Source organism: Gossypium hirsutum, chromosome D01 (assembly GCF_007990345.1).
Source record: "Gossypium hirsutum isolate 1008001.06 chromosome D01, Gossypium_hirsutum_v2.1, whole genome shotgun sequence".
Taxonomy (NCBI): Eukaryota; Viridiplantae; Streptophyta; class Magnoliopsida; order Malvales; family Malvaceae; genus Gossypium; species Gossypium hirsutum.
In genome coordinates, this window is record NC_053437.1 from 2,755,146 (window position 1) to 2,776,802 (window position 21,657).

A 21,657-nucleotide genomic window follows, 5' to 3' on the forward strand; every position below is an offset into this window, starting at 1 on the left:
AACAACAAAAGCAAGAGGAAAATATAAATAATTTTTATGGAAAGTGTTTACATTTATTAAACTAAAAACTAGTGTTTCTATAGACAAACAACAACTATTGACTAAAACTAGACTAATAAAATATTCATAATCTCTAAAAATCAGCAACAAATAAAAAATTGTTAAAATTAATTAGATTATTTTGGGTTTTTTTACTAAATTATTATAAAAAAATTTAAAAATTCCAAAATATTATATATATATATTTTATTTACCAAAATATAAAAAAACAAAAAACAGAAAAAAAGCTGCGCCGATTTGACAGAACCCTGGTGGAGGGGTTCTGATTGGCGCCACCAAAGGTGCCAAACTGATTGGCGGCATCGATGGTGCAATGAGGTTGGAAGCATCGATGGTGCCATACAGGTTGGCAGCACCGATGGTGCCATACTGATTGGCGGCACTACTCGTCTTATAAACACGAGCTCTATCCAGCTGAAGGGAGAAAAATTAGAAAAAAAAAAGAGAAAGAAGAGGTGCTGCGGAAAAAAAAGAGAAAAAGAAGGTATTTTTTTAAAAATAATTGATTATCTTGTTGTTATTGTTTTGTATAATTTGCATTATTTTTTGTTTTAGTTTAGTTATTAAGATTAATAAAACTCAAATTGATAGTTTTAATTATTATTATTATTATTGTTAGTATTAAGATGTTATTAAGGTATTAAGATGTTACTTAGTATTATTGTTAGTAAAAAACTAGTATTATTATTATGGTTAGTTATTATTTTTATTTACCAAAATAAACTAGTTAGTAGAAAACTAGTATTATTATTATAGTTAGTTATTATTTGTAGTAAAACCCTAATTAATAATTTTAGTTAGTATTATTTTGAGTATAAAATTATTAATATTATTATTGTGTTAGTTATTAGGATTAGTGGTTAAACGGTTTTCATGTACAAAATTGTATATTGAAACATTAAATTTTTTTATTTAAGTAATTTATTTACCGATCAAGATTTTTTATGAGATTTTGTTTATTTTTTGACAGATTAAGTATTGAAGATGGATGCTAAGTTTTTTGTATGCGTTTATTTCGATAGAGTCATCTTGACAACAAGTGTTGGATGTGTATTTGAATGTCGGCAACAAATGGCAATGAGATTTAATAGAAATGTCTCGTTCGATGAAATGAAGGCAATGATTAATGCAAAAATTCTTAGACGTTGTGGGAGAAGGATATCAAAAATTTTCTACAAGTTTCTAGTTTCGACAAATCTGGTCAAATTCACCGAAATGGAGCTTGTAGATGACGAAGACGTGGAGACAATGGTGGATCTCTACTATAAGAATGGGAGTGACAAGAATGCACCGATTCACTTATTTGCTGAGTTAGTCGATATGGAGCAAAATGAAGATGTCAATGCATGTGATGAAGAACACGGAGCTCAAGAACCGTGAATGGTGGCTCCAATATCATACGTTGATAGTGAATCAACTATGGGTGGGATTGGTATCGACCTGAATATTACACCCGATATTGATATGGTTGGTGGTGAAGAAGAAGGTGGTGGCGATCATTGGGATGAAGAGGTCGATAGTGACGGTGATCCCGATGTGGACGATGTACTTGATGATATTGACGATGAAGATGTCAACAACGATGAAGACATTAACGCTTCTTCGGTCGGGGAACAGATACGGCATATTTTGATACACAATAATCCTGGGCCACACATATCGCTCATAGACCCCGACGCAGCGTATGTAGCTGAGTTCCCGGAGTACCCTGAAATAGTTCATCCTCACGGGCTAGCCGTAACATCTGATGATGAGGAGTTATTCATAGGCCAGAGATCCAGCTGTAAGGAAGAGTGCGTATATGCCATTAAACGGTACAGCATGAACATATCGATGGATTATAAAGTCGCAGTGTCTACTCCGACAATATATGTTGGGGAGTGTTGGAAGGCAGCGAAAGGCTGCAATTGACGGGTACGAGCTGCATTCATTAAAAGTTCTCAGATGTGGGAGATACGAAAATTTATTGGTCCTCATACATGCACATCAACATGCATGACAGAAGATCATGGAAAACTTGATTCGAAAACTATCTGTACGTGTATCATGCCAATGGTGAAGGACATGCCAGCCATTAAAGTTTTGGTACTGATTGCCGAGATGCAAGCCCGATTCCAGTATCGAGTCTCATATCGGAAGGCATAGATAGCTAAACAGATGGCAATGGAGCAACTGTATGGGGATTACGATTTGTCGTATAACGAGCTTCAAGGTTGGATAGCTGCTATGCAGGAGTACGTACCGGGGATTGTGATTGAGTTGCAGACAAGGCCATATTATGGCCCGGACGACCAGTTCCAGCCAGCAAAAAGGATTTTCCATTGGATGTTTTGGACGTTTGATCCATGTGTGCGGGCATTTCCCAATTGCAAGCCATTGGTGCAGGTGGATGAGACCTGGCTATATGGAAAATATACACAGATCCTACTTCTTGCGATTACTCAAGACGGCAACAGAAACGTGCTCCCGATAGCATTTGCGATCGTAGATAAAGAGAACATGGAGTCTTGGGAATTCTTCCTCACAAACCTGCAGAGGTATATTATTAGCAACGATAACATTTGTATCATCTCCGATAGAGGGAAAGGTTTAATTGCAGCAATTAGGCGTTCCGGTGTGCCGTGGAGATCATTTTACTGCATCCGTCGCATTGCGACTAACTTCCACAAAGATTATAAGAATGCAGATTGGAAGAGACAAGTCGTGGCAATGGGTATATCGGGCATATTGTTCGATCATGAAGTAAGATGTCATGAATATTAGAATAGCAGCTTACCCCTTCCCGGGCATACTGTTCGATCATGAGGAGGTATATCGGGACAAGGTACGACCTCCCGATACCTGGACGAGCACTCCACCTACAAAAAACAAATATAGGGTTTAGGGTTGGTAACATTAGTCAATATATTATGACTACAAATAATGACAATTTATATTTTATCACCTGTTCAGCAGTGGATAGACATACGGTTGGTGACTAACGGATGCCAAAAATGGCATCCGATAGAGCGCCCAGGACTGCAGTAGTGGGAGGCATCCACCCATGTCTACAACATTCGGGTTTGTCACCCGACAAAGCTCCCGGTACAACACTGCAAGAACGGCGGAGCCCCAGCTATACGAGCTAACAGTGGACAAATAAGCTAACAGGGGCAAGTACATCAAATGCACCTTGTCGTTGTTTGCATCAGGCATGAGTACTCCCCCTACGATATGCATGATGTTCGCTCGAGCAGCGCACATCAACTCATCTTCAATGGCAGTCGTTGATAATTGTCCAAATTTGGCTTTCAGCCATGTAAATTGTAAGCCTGTAAAATTTCTCTCACTGTCCCCTGGTGAGTCCCCCAGTAGCTCATAACAAAGTGCATCCGGATCGGTAAATGAAGATACTCCCGTTACGGGACTCCTGTCAATTGGGAGCCCAAGCTGCATTGCAACATCCTCCAAGGTCACTGTGCACTCCCCGTACGGAAAATGAAAAGTGTGGGTCTCCGGGCGCCACCGCTCCACTAGCGCAGATATTAAATCATAGCGCACGTTGGAGGACCGGATCAGTGCTGCTGACCCAAATCCGGCTTGCTCCAAGTACGGCATCAATCGTGCATCCGGAGCCGTTTTCCAAACACTAGTACGACCCCTTAATAATCGGTACGAGTCCTGATAGTGTTAAATTACAGAAAAATATTACGATAACATGATTTATTTGTATATACTACGTATATCCTTTTTAAATAAATAGAACCCGCGATTAACAAATAATAAATCATACCGCGTTATTAGCCGCATCAGATATGTGTCTATCGGTTCGAATCAATGAAGCCATTGCGATGCCTGCAAGTTGAAAAAAAGTTAGTAAAAAACTCTTACTTCGGCCATTTGTTCGTATTTTTTCTCCGCATTTTATTACTTTAAAAATATCTTAATTTCTAATTTTATAATTTTACATTATTTCAGTGCATAATGTTTGAAATTTATTAATTTAGTGTGTTTTTTAAATTAATTTGGTGTAAGAAAAAAACCCTTATCCCTGCCCTTTACTCGTATTATTTTCCCGATTTTTATTACTTTCAATAAAAATATTTTATTTTCGTATTTTATTATTTTATATTATTCCAGTGCATTTTGTTTGAAATATTTGTATTAATTATTCCTGAATTTTTAAAAAAAGTTAGTAAAAAAACTCTTACTTTGTCCATTTGTTCATATTTTTTTCTCCGCATTTTTTTATTTTAGAAAATATTATAATTTTTAATTTTATAATTTTACATTATTTCAGTGCATAATGTTTGAAATTTATTAATTTAGTGTGTTTTTTAAATTAATTTGGTGTAAGAAAAAAACCCTCATCCCTGCCCTTTGCTCGTATTATTTTCCCGATTTTTATTACTTTCAATAAAAATATTTTATTTTCGTATTTTATTATTTTATATTATTCCAGTGCATTTTGTTTGAAATATTTGTATTAATTATCTCTGAATTTTTTAAAAAGTTAGTAAAAAACTCTTACTTCGGCCATTTGTTCGTATTTTTTTATCCGCATTTTATTATTTTAAAAATATCGTAATTTTTAATTTTATCAATTTACATTATTTCAGTGCATTATGTTTGAAATTTATTAAATATACAATTTTTTTTCGCATTTTATTACTTTCTGTAAATGTACAATTTCCGTTTCTTCTTTTTGTATTTTATGCTTTCTTAAATATATTTTTTTATCATTTTACTTTTAATGCTATTTTTCCTAAAAAAACTAATTTCAATATCCTAAGTAAATTTCATAAAAAAAATTCCTAATCAACATACAATATACATACCATGAATTTTTTCATGCTAAATATATTTCATAAAATATATATGCTAAATAAAATAATAAAACACGTATATTGTACATAACATAAATTTTTAACATACAAATATTACAAAAAAATTAATTTAATAATAAAAATTACCTTTTTTTCTTTTTTTTTTCCTTCCTTCCCTCTTCTTCTTCTTTCTTTTTTTTTTCTCTTCTCCTTTCCTTTTCTTTCCTTCTTTTTCTTTTTTTTTCTTCTTCTCCTTTTCTTTTCTTTCCTTCTTTTTCTTTCTTTCCTCTCCTCTCCTTTTCTTTCTTTCTTTCTTTCTTCTTCTTTCCCTCTCCTTCTCTCCCCCCCCGATGGGCCCTATTATAAGGGCAGTGCCGCCAATCAGTTTGGCACCTTTGGTGCCGCCAATCAGAACCCCTCCACCAGGGTTCTGTCAAATCGGCGCAGCTTTTTTTTCTGTTTTTTTGTTTTTTTGGTATATTTTAGTAAATAAAAAATATAATATTTTGGAATTTTTTAATTTTTTATAATAATTTAATAAAAAACCCGATTATTTTGTTATAGTAGGTGAAGGAAATCTTCAACATGATTATTGGAACTGGTGCTTCATTTGCTCATTTTATGAGGGGTATGAATTTTAGAGGGCATGCAAAAAAGAAAAGGAAGAAGAAAGAAAGAAAATTACAAAAAAAAAAAAGAAGAAAAAGGAAAAATTATGACACCATGCATTTGGGGCTTTCAAATCTTTACAAACATAAGAGTAGTAGTTCTAACTATCTTTCATGAGGGTAACTTTTCTACGAAAATATCTCGGCATGAGGTGATAAATGACCTTCTTTCACTGTCCCATCACTTTAAGAAATTATCATTTGTTGTCTTATTTTGAGGTTCATCGAATTTTCTTACGAATAAACTCAGTCCATAGTTAGATCAACTTGTAAATAGATCGAACACCAATTTTATAGTGAAAATATAGGAGAAATTTCAATCGAAGTTAAAGTCCAGCAGTTGCCACTTATCTAGTTTTATAGAACTTGCCACTACGATAAACAACTTCCATCACGCAAAAAAGCTAAGGCAAGGTGGCTTCAGTCCAGTTTAAAAGGGTAATAACCAATGGTGATTTCCGGAAAATACATGATCGATGAAATGACATTTTCTTTCTACCAAGTCTTATGAATCGAATTTTGTGTGCTGGGAACATTAGATGATGGAGAAAGAGCATTTAAGAGATTGTCAAAAGGTTCGGGGCAAGGGTTGGAAGGATTTATGAATGAAGTGGTGGTGATTTCAAAGCTCCGTTAGATTATTTGGGTGCTGTGTTGACGGTGAAGAGAAGATGCTGGTCTTTGAGTACATGTCTAACAAAAGTTTGGACGCGTTTCTTTGATTATTAACTTATTCTAATTTTTCAGTATTCGATAATTATATTGAACCTCAATTAAATTTAAAGTTAAATTAAGTTCAACTTTAAAGGAGAGGCCAAGTTTTTCGAGAACTATTAGATTTTAAATATAATTTTAAAAAATGTTAGGCAAAGAAAAGCACTAACTTATGACATAAAGTATATTGTAATTGGTAAGAGACTTTTTTTTTCCTTAACAAGACTCGATCAATGCTGAAAGAATAATCCAGAAAATAATTTTGAAAAAAAAGGAATGTGCTTCATTAGTCAAAGTTATTCTAAATTCATCGGTTTGACAAAAGCTACCTATATTAGTCAAAGTTATTTAAATGTCGTCTTGGTCTGTAACTTCTGGAAGTTCTAACCTCACATAAATTTTATCAATAGTTTTTAATTACTAAATTAATTACGAAAAATTATCTAGTGATTCAATTTGCTCATTCAAAATGAAATTTTTATAATTCCGTTATTCAATTTTTAGGGTGGTTTATTTTAGTCACTAAATTATTAAATTTTTAACGGTGGTTAACTGTACATACTATATCATATTCATTTTTTTATTTTGATCACTTAAATTCTAAATCGCTTTCATTTTGATCATTTAAAAAACATATTTTCTAAGTATTGATTGGGGTAAAAATTATTAAGGACTAAAGTAAAAAAGTAGTAGAAACTAAAATAATACTTTAAAAATTTTAAATAACTTATTTAATTAATTTTGAGATTTTGAAATTTAAAATTCCAATATTGAAAAAAATACAACTTACAATAAGAGGTAAGTTAATACAATTTGATAATTTTTAAAGTATTACTTTTTCACTTTAATTGTTTTTAAAATTGCTGCAATGAAAAGTAAGAATAAAAAATAAAGAGGTGCTTCGTGCTCCAAGAAATTTCAAATCTTGATGTAATCATTTGAAGAAAATTGAGTTGAGTTAATCTAGTGTAAATCCTTAAAGATTCCAAATATCATTCATAAATCATAGCGTCACTTCCAAGTTCTGAGTAGAGATTATGGGAAAAACTATTAGCTGCTCTGTTGTACTATCTTTAATACCTTGCTTTTACTTGCTATTTGCCACTGCTTTAGACACCATAACACCATCAAAATCCATCAAAGACCCTGAATTTATAATCTCCCAGAATGGTACTTTCCGATTGGGATTCTTCAGCTTGGCTAACTCCAACAATCGTTATGTAGGGATATTGTACCATCAAATCCCCGTACAAACTGTTGTATGGGTGGCAAATAGAAACAGGCCTCTCAAAGACTCTTCTGGGATTCTCAACATATCAGATGATGGCAACCTTGTTGTTTTGAATGGCAAAACTGAGATTCTCTGGTCATCAAATGTTACCAATACAGCTCCTAATGTAACGACTGCCCACCTTTCAGACTTAGGAAACCTCGTCCTCAGTAATGGTGACGATGCAGGAAGCAGCTTATGGGAGAGTTTTCAACACCCTTCTAATGCCTTCATTGAAAGTATGGAGATCAGCACTGATGTTAAAAAGGGTCGAAAAGTGGAGATCAAATCATGGAAAAGCCATGATGATCCATCTGATGGTAACTTTTCTTTTGGTATTGAACCGTTCAATGTCCCAGAGTTTGTCATTTGGAACAATAACCAGCTCTATTTTCGTAGTGGTCCATGGAATGGAAATATGTTTATTGGCTTAATACTTCCGACCGTCGCTTTCTCTTGGTTTTCTGTTGTTGCAGATAATCGACAACAAACGTTTTTTATAGGTTATGAAGATTCTAATCACTCTATGTTGACATACTGTGAATTAGATTCTCAAGGAAAATTCAGTGAACGGAGATGGGATGCAGAGAAAGGGAACTGGATAAAGAGTTACTCTATTTATCATACAGATTGTGATGTTTATGGGAAGTGTGGGGAATTTGGGATGTGCAATTCAAAGAAACGACCCATTTGCAGTTGCTTAAAGGGGTTTAAGCCTAGGAATGCTGAGGAATGGAGTAGAGGTAATTGGAGTAGTGGGTGTTTTAGGACTACCCCTTTGCAGTGCCAAAGGGATAACAACAATGGGAGTGGAGCAGGCCAAGGTGATGATGGGTTTTTGGAGATGAAGATGATGAATGTGCCCGCATTTCCAGACCGGTCATCAATAGTTAACGGCGAATGCAAAGATCAATGCTTGAAGAATTGTTCGTGCGTGGCTTATGCGTATGATGCTGGCATTGGTTGCATGATGTGGAGTGGAGATTTGATTGATGTCAAGGAATCCAGTCGCGGAGTCGATCTTTACATTCGTCTGCCAGCTTCGGAACTGGGTAAATTTTCTTAGTGTCGACCATGTGTTTGATAAATTGCGTTAATATCTGCTTTTTGAGTGTTGAAGTTATTAACCAAGTTTTTCTATTTGCAGATAAAGGGAAAAGTAGTAAGGTCATTGTCATTACAACAGTAATTGCGGGCATAGGAGTTATCACAATTTCTGCACTCTTCTTACGGTGTAGGATGCTTAAACATAAACGTAATATATGAAAAATATTTAAACTTATATATAATTTATTAAAAAATTAAAAATTAGAATATAAATTTATGTGTGAAAAATATTTACAAATATCGATAAATTTAAAACTTACATTAAAATATGCTGATATTGATACATACTGGTATCTTTATATACTATTGTCAAGACAAAAATAATATGTCTACCAATACGGTACTAACTATCTTGATCTTATCTCAGGAAGAAATAAAAAGAGAAAACACATCAAATTTTGTAGTGAAAATATAAGAGAAAATTCAATTGGAGTTAAACTCCAGCAGTTGCCACTATTCAATTTCGAAGAACTTGCCACCGCGACAAATAACTTCAATCACGCAAAAATGCTAGGGAAGGGTGGTTTCGGTCCAGTTTACAGGGTAATATATAATGGCGATTTTCAGCAAATTCAGTGTCAATGAAAAGACATTTTCCTTTTTTCTATCAAGTCTTGCGAGTTGAAATTTTTTTGCAGGGAACATTAGATGATGGAAAAGAAATAGCAGTGAAGAGATTGTTGAAAGCTTCGGGGCAAGGATTGGAAGAATTTATGAATGAAGTGGTGGTGATCTCTAAGCTTCAACATCGAAATCTGGTAAGACTGCTTGGCTGTTGTGTTGAAGGAGAAGAGAAGATGCTCGCCTACGAATATATGCCCAACAAAAGTTTGGACGCTCTTCTCTTTGGTTAGTAACTTATTCCAATCCTTTTTTACCTTTTTATTTTTTGTGATTTTCGCTATTCAATAGTTATGATGGACCCTAAACAATGGGCAAAACTTTCCTAGAATTATTTTTTTCTTCCACAAGACTTGAACTTGTATTGTTGCTTAAGGCGAATTGAGTTATTGTTTTCGTTCTCATTACAACTTAAACTTGGCCCTGACTACCCCATTTACCTAATCCGATAAGTCCTACTCATTTGATTTGGCAGGTGCAATCCATATAGGTTAGATCTTGGATATAATTTTCTTGAAAAGTTTTCAAAAATAAAGAAACATAATTTCCCATTGAAAAAGTAATTTATGTAAGGAAAATATTATGTATTTTTATCGAAAAATAAACTTCTATTTTTTTAATTTTTTAAAGTTTTTTAATTTTTAAGAATCAAGACTAAATTAAAAAAATGTGTAAAGTTAAGGGTTAAATTGTTCAATTTTTTTTAAATTTAGGACTAAATTGATAGATTCTATAAATATTGAAGAATTAAAATTGTTATTATGCCAAAAGAAAAAAAGTCACTATAAGTGATTTAACACAAGACCAAAATATTAAATTTCGATAACATTAAACAAAAACACACTAATAGTTGAATGACAATTTTTATAGCTTACCTTTAAAATTCAATATTTAAAAATTAATTAAATATTAAAATCACACATATGTCACACTAGAAGTTAGTAATTATAAAATATAGAAGTATGATTCTAAGTTTTTTTTTTAAGCAATAAAATTGGTCGCCTAGTTGATTTTGTGCAAACTTGTGTAAGAGGATATGAAAATTAGGTTATGGCTTGGTCTATAGACATGTCTGATGTAATTATATTCTGAGATTTGAATGGCAGCAACGTAATATTTTGACTCTCTTCATTGTTCAACATTTATTTCAATTGATTGACATAACATCAATTCTGTCTACAATCACAATTAATACAATATGGTAGACAATACAACAATGATTGTAGTTTAGATCCACTATTATAGAAATTAACTATAAATCTTGAGGTCTAATTGTTTAAGATTTGTCATAGATCCAGCTAAACAAGATGTTTTGGATTGGAGAAAACGATTCAACATTATTGAAGGGATTAGTCGAGGATTGCTTTATCTACATAGAGATTCAAGACTAAAGATTATACATAGAGATCTAAAAGCAAGTAATATTTTACTCGATGAAGAATTAAACCCAAAAATTTCAGATTTTGGGATGGCTAGGATTTTCGGAGGCAATCAAAATCAAGCTAACACTAAAAGGGTTGTTGGAACTTAGTAAGTTGGAACTTTTTCCCTATCATTTAATTTTATTCTCTTTTTTTTTTTTGATAAAATATGGTATAGATATATCTATTGATGGATCAGGTCCGATGCTTAAAAAGATTACATGCGTAGACCTAAACTTAGTTTGGCTTAGTTTGATCAATGAACCCATTTTACCATTTCTAAAAATTAAAATAATAAAGAATATATTATTTTATACTTTTATTATTTAATTTTAATTTAGACTGACTCATGAACAAGTTTAGGTCAGGGTTGTAATTAATGTTTTTATTGTTAAAAAACAGTGGTTATATGTCTCCTGAGTATGTAATGCGAGGGCAATTTTCAGAGAAATCAGATGTATTCAGTTTTGGAGTTCTATTGCTAGAGGTTGTTAGCGGAAGAAGAAACACAAGCTTTTGCAACGATCAATATGCACTTAGCCTCTTGGGATATGTAAGTTTATAGGATAATTAGACATGTTGGTAGATCAAATTAGGGTGTAAGATGCCATTTTTGCAAACTATTCAGGTTCGAATCAAGAAAACTTGAATTCTACTAAGTAACTATTGAGTTGAGCGATCATGAGCTGAACTTGAGAATCTTAATGCTTGAATTGGGTAGCTTGAAAGGTGACATGGAGAGTCCTAATACTTGAATTGAGTATAAGCTCTCTTTTTTGCTTTAAATATATATTGAACATTTTCAATTGAAATTCGAGTTTGACTACAATATCGAGTTTAAGTTGAGCCTAAGAATGAAGCTCAATTTAGACATAGGTAAACAAGCTTAAGCAATAAATTTTGAGCAGTTGGATCTTTATTTATGTTGAATTGAGCTAATCAAAATTTATTTAGACTTTGTGTTGATAATTTTGAGTTGATTTAGGCTGAAAAGTTTAAGTATTAATTTAGACAAATTTTCTTTTCTATTCTCAGGCATGGAAATTGTGGAGGGAAGGCGATATTTGTGGCATTGTAGACAAAGTGATTTTAGAGTCAGAAACATATTCAAAGAATGGAAATGAAAAAGAAATATGGAGATGCATACATGTTGGTTTGCTATGTGTTCAAGAATTTGCTAAAGATAGGCCCACTATGCCTACAGTTGTTTCAATGCTTAATAGTGAAATTTCAGATCTTAGCACTCCAAAACAACCTGCTTTCATTGAAGCACCACTAATGAGTCATGATGTTGAAGATAGGGTTTCACTTAATGATGTAACTCTTACAAACCTTGATGGCCGATAGAAATACAAATTATTTATTTGTTGTGTTTAGAAATACAATTTTAAATTTTGTATTTCAAGTATTGAAATTTATCCTTTATATTCAACCTATTTTTATCATTTTATTTCTATGATAATTGTAATTTTATTTGTACCATTCTAGTGAATTTACCATTATATTTGAACATGGCGGTTTAATGCCAAAACTGAAAATTCATTTGATGAAATTCAAACTCGATCCAATTTAATTTGAATATAAAAAAATCAACAATTTAAACTTGTTAAATCCAAACTTGAAAATAATTTAAAACTAAAAATAATTTAAAATTAAAATAATTCAAACCCAAATTTACCTAACCCAAAAATCTTCATTGTTTTTGGTGGATTCATTGTTTTGGGTCAAAGCATCGTTCCAATCTTGCGGCCATAATCTTCCATGATATAGTTAGTGTTATAAGTCTTCCACTAACTAAGTACAGTTCCTCTTAAGTTGGGGATGTATCTTTCACAGATCTTTCCCGGCAACTCCCCCGCATGTCCTCGTTGTCGAAACCATTTTTAAGAGGACTGCTTTTGTTGTCTCAAATCAACAATGTAATTTTTAAGAAGAAAACAGTGGAAAGCAAATTAAACTTGCATTTTGGGTGGAAGATAAATGAGTCTTCAAGTCAACCAAATTAAACCTGCATGACAAGCTAGAAGTATTGATTTCCATGAACAAGGTGACGTGCTAGTTGAATACAATATTCTAATACAAAATAGGTAGTGATTAGTGCTTGAAGAAAATTCAAATCTTGATGTAACACTACACCAAAACAGGCTTTTAGCGGCGTTTTTAGTGGCGCTTGGACAAATAATGGGGTCAAGGGGTCACCACTCGGTGTGGGATTCTCGCCTTTTTAATTATGGAAGCTGGGAAGTATGTACTTCTACCTAAACATTTATTAATGAATAGCTTGTTTAAAGATTTTGGCTTCCTCCCTTCCAGTTGTAAATATTATTTCTTAGTTGTTGCTTTAGGTACTGAGGTATCTTCTTTCATATGCAAGATGGTGGCTGGAGGAGTATAAGTTTGATGGGTACAGATTTGATGGTGTGACTTCAATGATGTACAAGATTTCCTTGATTAAGTAAATGTATTGTTTATTTGAGTAAGAAAATGCATTGTATGTTTTATTACCTTGCATATGTACTATTTATTTTAGTTTTGATTCTAAATTTTTTTTTTTACTTAAGAGTTCTAACTTTTGGATTTTAATTGTGTTATTAATGTATTATTTTAAATTCTAAATTTAAATTCATTAATTTTTATATTTAGTTTTAAAGTTAAAATTTTTGTAGAAAATTTAATTTAAATAATATTTTTTATTTATCCTTAAAATATAATTTATCATAGAAATAAATATTATTTAAAAAATTATTTTTTTAAAAGATATGTTTTTAGCTGCGTTTGTGGGAAAAGCGCCGCTAAAGGTCTTGATCTATAGCGGCGTTTGTGGGAAAAGCGCCACTAAAGGTCCTGATCTATAGCGGCGTTAGTGGGAAAAGCGCCACTAAAGGTCCTAATCTATAGCGGCGTTTGTGCGAAAAGCGCCGCTAAAGGTCCTGGTCTATAGCGGCGTTTGGGAAAAAGCGCCGCAAAAGGTCTTGATCTATAGCGGCGTTTTTAGAAAAAGCACCGCTAAAGGTCTTGATCTATAGCGGCGTTTATTTCTATAAACGCCGCAAATGTTCGCGGCGTTGACAACAACGGTGTTTTTTGCGGCGCTTTCAAAAACGCTGCAAATACTTTTAGCGGCGTTAAAAAGCGCCGCTAAAGGCATAAAAAAACGCCGCTAAAGACCTGTTTTGGTGTAGTGTAAACATTTGCAGCTGCCTTGAAATATCATTACATCATATAAAAAATATAAGTTAAAATTATAAAGATATAAGTTGTTAAGATGGTGAAATTGCATTTTATCTGTCACAAAAATATATAACTTAATTCCAATACCTAGAAAAATTTTCTGACTTCCCCCTGATTAAACTTCTTATCACTCAGTCCAACATTTGTAACTAAACAAATAATATTCTTATTTGTAAGGTTCGTATAACAAAGGGATACATATCAAAATTACACATAAAATTTGATCTAATATGCAATTTGATACATGAACTTTGATTTGATGCAATTGTACACATCAAACTTTGATTATGATTCAAATGTATACATAAAACATTTAAAGAAATAAATACATTACTTTATTTTTTGTATTAGATAAATTAAATTATTTATGTATGTAATATAAAATACAAAATTATGTTATATCGATAATTCTATTAATAATTTATAAAATTTAAATAAAAAAGTTTTCATATATAAAATCATAAATTTTTAGATTTATCCGTATAGCAAACAACTCCAAGTTGTGGGACATATAAGCCATGCATGCGTCATATCAAACGTACAAAAAACTTCTAAAGATTGGGAAATACTAAGTCAATGTGTCTTTGTGCTGAAAGAATGTTGTATTCAATTATAATTCTACAAATTATGCACTTGTAAGTCCATAATATAAATAAATGAACATGAAATTACTTTATCATGTCATATTCTATGATTTGCTGACAGGAACTTTATCTTCCACCTTCTTTGCTTGGCAAATTAAGAAAGACCAACTTAAGCTCCAAGCAAGTCTAGTGGGTCCTTCTGTATAGTATTCTAATACTTTAAGTTATCCATTTAATTGATTTTAGTAGTTAAATTTTATTATTAGATTGATTTTATGTGTAAGTTGCAACTCTATTCTTTAGATTGATTTTTTTTAATCCTTAAAATTTTTGGATTTTAAAATTCAATCCTAACTCAAAAGGAACTACAGTAGTTAAATTCATTAAGTAATATAATACCATTTTTGTGAGTATTATTTGTAAATAAAAAGCTAATATAATATCACACATGATAATATATTTGTTGTATAATATTTTAAAAACAATAAATCTAATTGCCATTGTACAAGCCCAATTTTGAACCTGGGCTCAAGAACCTAAAACCAATTAACCCACTTAGACTAAACCCAAATCCGAATGGCCCAATTTCAACACCCAAAACCCAAACAGAACCAGACCCAACTACCCAATTACACCCACCAACCCAATAAGCCCAAAATCTAAAAGCCCAATGCTCATTTTCAGAAAAAACAAATCAGCCTAGGGTTTCAGAAACTGAAACCATAGCCCCTAACCAAGTGGCGCCGCACCCTACCCCTACCCCTAGCCTCTGCCACCGCCACCAACGTCATGCCACCACCGCCACGGTCACGTCACCACCACCACTTGCACCGTCACCTGCAAAGAAGAAACAAAACAAAGAAAAAGAGAGCAAAGAACACAAGTAGTAGAGAATCGGTTATAAAAGCCGAATATGTAACTCTTTTCTTTTTTCTTTTTAGCTAGCGATCTATATAACACAAAAAAACAGATAGCAGCAAAAAAAGAAAACAAAAATAAATAGATTCAAGGTGATTTTGGCCATTCTATTTTTCTATTTCTTTTTTTTTCTTTTTTGCAAGTTTTTTTTATTATTCATTTATATTTTATCTCATTTAAAACAAAAAAAAGAGTGAGTGTACCTGGGGAAGGCCGCGACCTCGCCGTCGGGAGGGGTTTTCTTCTCCGTTGTCCGATTTGGGCTTAGGGAGGATTGGAAATCCCTTTTCTTCGGTCTGGCGGGTTGAGAGAGCACCGGCTCTCAAGGATGCCTCACAACGAAGGCTAGAAAGCCTGTGTTCTCAACACCGGCCTTGGGTCGCGGTGACGGAGCGATGGTGGACAAAGGGTTGAGAGAAAAAGTCAAGTATTTGAAGTTTTTTTTTAAAAGATGGTGGCTAAATGAGGGTTATCAGAAATTTTTGTTTTACATAACCTTATAAAACGGCGTCGTTTGGGCTTAAGGTTCAGAGACCAAAAACGGCGTCATTTTGGTCTCTAACCCGCGCGGTGACCCGACCCTGGGGGAGGATCTGCGTGTTTTCTTCAAATGGGTTATTTATGCGCGCAGTCCCTTCTATTTTTCAGCGCATTACAGTTTGGTCCTATTTCGTTGTTTTCTTTTATTCTGATCTAGCCCTAAAATTTTACTTTTGTTTCATTTTAGTCCACTGAAGTGCTGCGTTTTAGAACTTTGGTTTATTTACTATGTTGGTCCCCCCTTTTTGGCGCGCGTCACAATTTAATCCTTTTTTTGTTTTTTATTTCAATTTTGCCCAATACATTCGTTTTTATTTCAATTTAGTCCATATTCTAGTATTATTATTATTATTATTATTATTATTATTATTATTACCTACTTATTTATATTTTTTATTCAAATCTCGATATATATATACATGTATATATTTTTATGATATACATACATTATTTTTTTTATAACTTATATATACTTATATATTTTTACATATTTTACAACTTATATACATATCTATATATCTATATTTTTATTTTCATAAATACATATACCTACTTATATACAATCTTTATAATTTAAAACATACCTTTTTATATACTTTTTTAAAATTCATACATACATACATATATATATTATTATGTTATTCACTACTATTGTTTTATTTGGTGTTAATTTATTTACTTATTTACATGCTCATTATCATTATTATTTTATTTAAGTGCTTTAATTTTTTATTTGTTTATTTACTTTTATTTGTTGATTTCTTTTCATTATATATTTGCCATATTATTTATTTATCTTTTCTTATTTTGCTTGTGTTATTTATATTATCATTATCATCATTATTTTACATTTTACTCGGATTTATCAAAAACGAATTTTTTTTCAAATAAGGCAATGTTTTGCGTTTGGAAATTCGAGAAAACATGCCCTAAGGTGCTGGGTGTCGATTTTTCTCGTTCAACCAAATGGCTTAATATCCTTTTAAAATTTTTAAAATAAGGCAATGTTTTGAGTTTGGAAATTCGAGAAAACATGCCCTAAGGTGCTGGGTGCCGATTTTTCTCGTTCAACCAAATGGCTTAATATCCTTTTAAAAAAATTTCAAAATATGGCAATATTTTGCGTTTGGAAATTCGAGAAAACATGCCTTAAGGTGCTGGGTGTTGATTTTTCTTATTCAACCAAATGGCTAAATATCCTTTTAAAAATTTCAAAATAAGGCAATGTTTTGCGTTTGGAAATTCGAGGAACATGCCCTAATGTGCTGGGTTTCGATTTCTCGATTGACTGAATAGCCAAATATCCTCTTGAATTTTCAATCCATATCATCCGAGTTTTTTTTAAGGATCGTATTTTAAATTTCTTTAAAGTCTTCAATTTTTCGACACTAAGACATTAAGTAATCAACTAGATACCAATTTTGGGCGTATCGAGGGTGCTAATCCTTCCTCGTGCGTAACCGACTCCCGAACCCATTTTTCTGAATTTCGTGGACCAAACTTGTTGTTTTAATAAAATCAAATCGTTTATTAAAAACAAACACTTTTCGAGGTGATCCGATCACACCTCATCAAAAAAAGATTGGTGGCGACTCCCATTTTCGTTTTCATTTTTCAAAACCCAAGTCGACCCCGTTTTCAATCAAAAAATGGTGCCAACAGCTATCATTTGAGTTACACATAATTTAAAGAATTTAATTATTTTATAAATCAAAATAGTATCGGTGCCCCTAATCCTATGATAAAAAAAATTTTATATTAAGGAGAAGTCTTAGGTTGGACATCCTATACCCTGATTGTATTTGTGTGAACATGGTGGCACATGAGTTGATTTTTTGGTACTCCAATGGAAGAAAGAGCCAACAAAAATATAGAAAATATAATTGACGCTTCCAGAAGATTTTCGTATGTCAAAATGAGATTACGTATATACAAAGAAAATTGAGATGTAGATCACTAGATGTAAACATTTGAGGCTGCCATGAAACATCATTACACCATATCAATATCAGACCCTAAGAAAGAGTTGATTTCTTTAGAAGGTCCCTACCCTATATATATTGTGAATTTAGTCCTTTCATATAATTCGGTATTTTTAATCTCTCCCCTTTTTGGAAATTACAAATTCAATTCATAGAAAAGGACACCAAAATTGGTTATACAAATCAAAAAACTTTTTTTATGTCTATGAGACTTTACCCAAAATTTAATTTATTATTAATATGCATTGTAAGATATGATTTAAGTTCAACTTTCTCACTAAATTGTAACATCTCGCTCCTATGTATCAATATAAGATCATTTTCTCCCACTAAGACTTTCCCTTGAAATCTTAGCTTCAAACTGAAAAAAATCTAATATTCTAATACAATATTCTAAAACAATATTCATAAATCAGACATGCTAGAAGTATTAATTTCCACGAACAGGGTGACATACTAGTTGAATACAATATATCGCTCCTATGTATCAATATAAGATCATTTTCCCTCACTAAGACTTTCCCTTGAAATCTTAGCTTCAAACTGAAAAAAATTCAATATTCTAATACAATATTCTAATACAATATTCATAAATCAGACATGCTAGAAGTATTAATTTCCATGAACAGGGTGACATGCATGCTAGTTGAATACAATATTCTAATACAAAATAGGTAGTGATTAGTGCTTGAAGAAAATTCAAATCTTGATGTAAACATTTGCAGCTGCCTTGAAATATCATTACATCATATCAAAATCAGACTGTTTTTTTAACTGAAAAAAAAATGGAGTTAAGTTAAATATCATTCATAAATCATAGCGTCTCTTCCAAGTTCTGGGAAGAGATTATGAGAAATACTATTAGCTGCTCGGTTTTACTAGCTTTAATATCTTGCTTTTACTTACTATTTGCCACTGCTTCACACACTATAACAGCATCAAAATCCATCAAAGACCCTGATGTTATAATCTCCCAGAATGGTGTTTTCCGATTGGGATTCTTCAGCTTGGCTAACTCCAGCAATCGTTATGTAGGGATATTGTACCATCAAATCCCCCTACAAACTGTTGTATGGGTGGCAAATAGAAACAGGCCTCCCAAAGACTTTTCTGGGATTCTCACCATATCAGATGATGGCAACCTTGTTGTTTCCAATGGAAAAGCTGAGATTCTTTGGTCAACAAATGTAACGAATTTGGTTCCTAATGCAACAACTGCACAGCTTTTAGACTCCGGAAACCTTGTCCTCAATAACGGCGAGAATGGAGGAAGCAGCATCTTATGGGAGAGTTTTCAACACCCTTCTAATGTATTCCTTCAAACTATGAAGATCAGCACTGATGTAAAAACGGGTCGTAAGGTGCAGACGATGTTGAAAAGTCAAAAATGGTGGGAGGTGCAATTGGCACCGAAAGAAGAAAGTAAAAAGTGGTTGGCAAGTTGAGTTTAAAGTTGAATGGTATAATTGCAATTTTGGTCCCTAATTTTTTAGGCCATTTGCAAGTTAGTCCCTGAACCTCAACTATAAATAGGCCTAACCATTTCTCATTTCAACCATCCCAACCAATCTTTCTCTCTTAGTTTTCTCTCTTCTCCCATTTGAGAATTCTTAAGGAATTCTATTTGTTTGTAATATTTTGGAGATAGTAAAGTTATCATCTGGTGTTAGTGCCCGAGGACGTAGGTATAATTTACCGAACCTCGTTAAATCTCTTGTGTTCTTTCTTGTCCTATTTTTCTTTCAATATTTGAGGGTATAATAGTAGTATTTAATTGTGCTATTAAATTACTATAGAAGGGATATTCTGTCTAAGGAAAGACTTGGTATTTAAGAGATCCATGTGATCCACCTCTCTTCCCTGGGAATTAAACTTTGTGTGATTTTTTAGTACAATAATTTACACGCTTCCGACCCTATTGGAACAACAAGTGGTATCAAGAGCCGAAGGTTAATCGTAGTATGCTCTGTGGTTGCAGTTTAAACTGATCTTCCACATCAGAAAAGATTTCCTTAGGTATATTGAAAGATTATGGAGAAAACGGTCGGTGTAGGAGCTTCAACATCGTCCATGTGGACAAGACCGACAATTGCAAATGCAAGATTGGCCGTGGAGATCTTTGATGGCACGGGCCATTTTGGTATGTGGCAAAGTGAGGTTCTAGATGCCCTTTTTTAGCAGGGTCTAGACATTGCCATTGATGAAGAGAAACCAGATGATGTACAGGAGAAAGATTGGAAGGCGATCAATCGGTTGGCATGTGGCACAATTCGATCATGCCTTTCTCGAGAGCAGAGGTATGCTTTTTCAAAGGAGACTTCTGCAAATAAGTTGTGGGTGGCACTTGAAGAAAATTTTTTGAAGAAAAACAGTCAAAATAAGCTCCACTTGAAGAAAAGACTGTTTCGCTTCACATACGTCCCAAGTACCACAATGAATGATCACATCACCAAATTTAATCAGTTAGTCACTGATTTGCTGAATATGGATGAGACATTCAAAGATGAAGATTTGGCTTTGATGCTGTTGGGGTCACTTCCTGAGGAGTTTGAGTTCCTAGAAACTACTCTACTTCATGGCAGGAGTGATATATCTCTGAGCGAAGTCTGTGCGGCCTTATACAGTTATGAACAGAGAAAGAAGGACAAACAGAAAAACTCAATCAGAGATACAGAAGCTTTAGTAGTCCGAGGTCGTTCATACACTCGGAAGAAAACTCAAAAGGGGAGATCAAAGTCAAAGTCCAGACTCGGGAAAGATGAATGTGCTTTTTGTCATGAGAAAGGCCACTGGAAGAAAAATTGTCCAAAGCTGAAGAATAAGGGAAAAGCTGCTGTAGATGCTTGTGTTGCTAAGCATGATACTAGTGACTCTGAACTATCACTGGTTGCATCATCATCGTCGTTCCATTCAGATGAGTGGATATTGGATTCGGGTTGTACCTATCATATGTCCCCTAACCGGGAGTGGTTCTCTGATTTAGTAGAACTAAATGGATGAGTTGTTTATATGGGCAATGACAATGCCTGTAAAACTGTTGGGATAGGTTCAATCCAATTAAAGAATCAAGATGGATCAACCAGAGTTCTGACTGATGTTCGGTACGTGCCCAGTTTGAAGAAAAATCTCATCTCATTGGGAGCCTTGGAATCCAATGGTTCAGTTGTTACTATGAGAGATGGGATTTTGAAAGTGACATCTGGCGCACTTGTGATATTGAAGGGCATCAGGAAAAATAACTTGTATTACTACCAAGGTAGTACAGTTATTGGAGCAGTCGCTGCAGCTTCCGGTAACAAAGACTTGGACTCAATGCAGTTGTGGCATATGAAGTTGGGACATGCCAGCGAAAAATCCTTGCAAATTCTGGCAAAGCAAGGATTGTTGAAAGGTGCAAAGGCTTGCAAATTAAAATTTTGTGAGCACTGTGTTCTGGGAAAGCAAAAGAGAGTGAAATTCGGCACTGCTATCCATAATACAAAAGGTATTTTGGAATATATTCACTCAGATGTGTGGGGGCCTTCCAAAACACCTTCGTTGGGAGGAAAACACTACTTTGTTACTTTTGTTGATGACTTTTCCAGAAGAGTTTGGGTGTATACCATGAAAACTAAAGATGAAGTGCTTGGAGTTTTTCTTAAATGGAAAACTATGATCGAAAACCAGACTGGCAAGAAAATCAAGCGGCTTAGGACAGACAATGGAGGGGAATATAAAGTGATCCGTTCTTCGATGT

The 21,657-nt window shown here is 33.4% G+C and overlaps 2 protein-coding genes across 3 annotated transcripts in view; both read left to right on the forward strand.

Moving 5' to 3' along the window:
- Nucleotides 1–7,202: 7,202 nt before the first annotated feature.
- On the forward strand, nucleotides 7,203–12,091 carry LOC107945009 (G-type lectin S-receptor-like serine/threonine-protein kinase At1g11330). Of its 2 annotated transcripts, XM_041086766.1 has the most exons (7): nucleotides 7,206–8,569; nucleotides 8,665–8,772; nucleotides 8,992–9,167; nucleotides 9,263–9,473; nucleotides 10,538–10,775; nucleotides 11,069–11,219; nucleotides 11,702–12,091. In XM_041086766.1, exons 1-7 carry the CDS (start codon nucleotides 7,285–7,287, stop codon nucleotides 12,011–12,013), a joined length of 2,481 nt encoding a protein of 826 aa, XP_040942700.1. In that variant the 5' UTR covers nucleotides 7,206–7,284; the 3' UTR covers nucleotides 12,014–12,091. The 2 variants fall into 2 exon arrangements, with proteins under 2 accessions (XP_040942701.1, XP_040942700.1); XM_041086767.1 differs by lacking the exon at nucleotides 11,069–11,219 and having other exon boundaries at nucleotides 7,203–8,569; nucleotides 11,702–11,815.
- Nucleotides 12,092–18,769: 6,678 nt separating this feature from the next.
- The window catches only part of LOC121214084 (G-type lectin S-receptor-like serine/threonine-protein kinase At1g11330), a 10,032-nt gene continuing 7,144 nt past the window's right edge, over nucleotides 18,770–21,657 (forward strand). Inside the window, exon 1 of the mRNA XM_041087828.1 lies at nucleotides 18,770–19,282. Coding sequence (XP_040943762.1) covers nucleotides 18,770–19,282 — 513 coding nt within the window. The remainder of the gene's footprint in view (nucleotides 19,283–21,657) is intronic.

Coding starts and splice junctions, on each gene's coding strand:
- LOC107945009 (XM_041086766.1), top strand. CDS start 7,285: ATGGGAAAAACTATTAGCTGCTCTGTTGTACTATCTTTAATACCTTGC. Junction 9,474..10,537: donor TTTGGACGCTCTTCTCTTTG/GTTAGTAACTTA, acceptor GATTTGTCATAG/ATCCAGCTAAACAAGATGTT. Junction 10,776..11,068: donor AAAAGGGTTGTTGGAACTTA/GTAAGTTGGAAC, acceptor GTTAAAAAACAG/TGGTTATATGTCTCCTGAGT.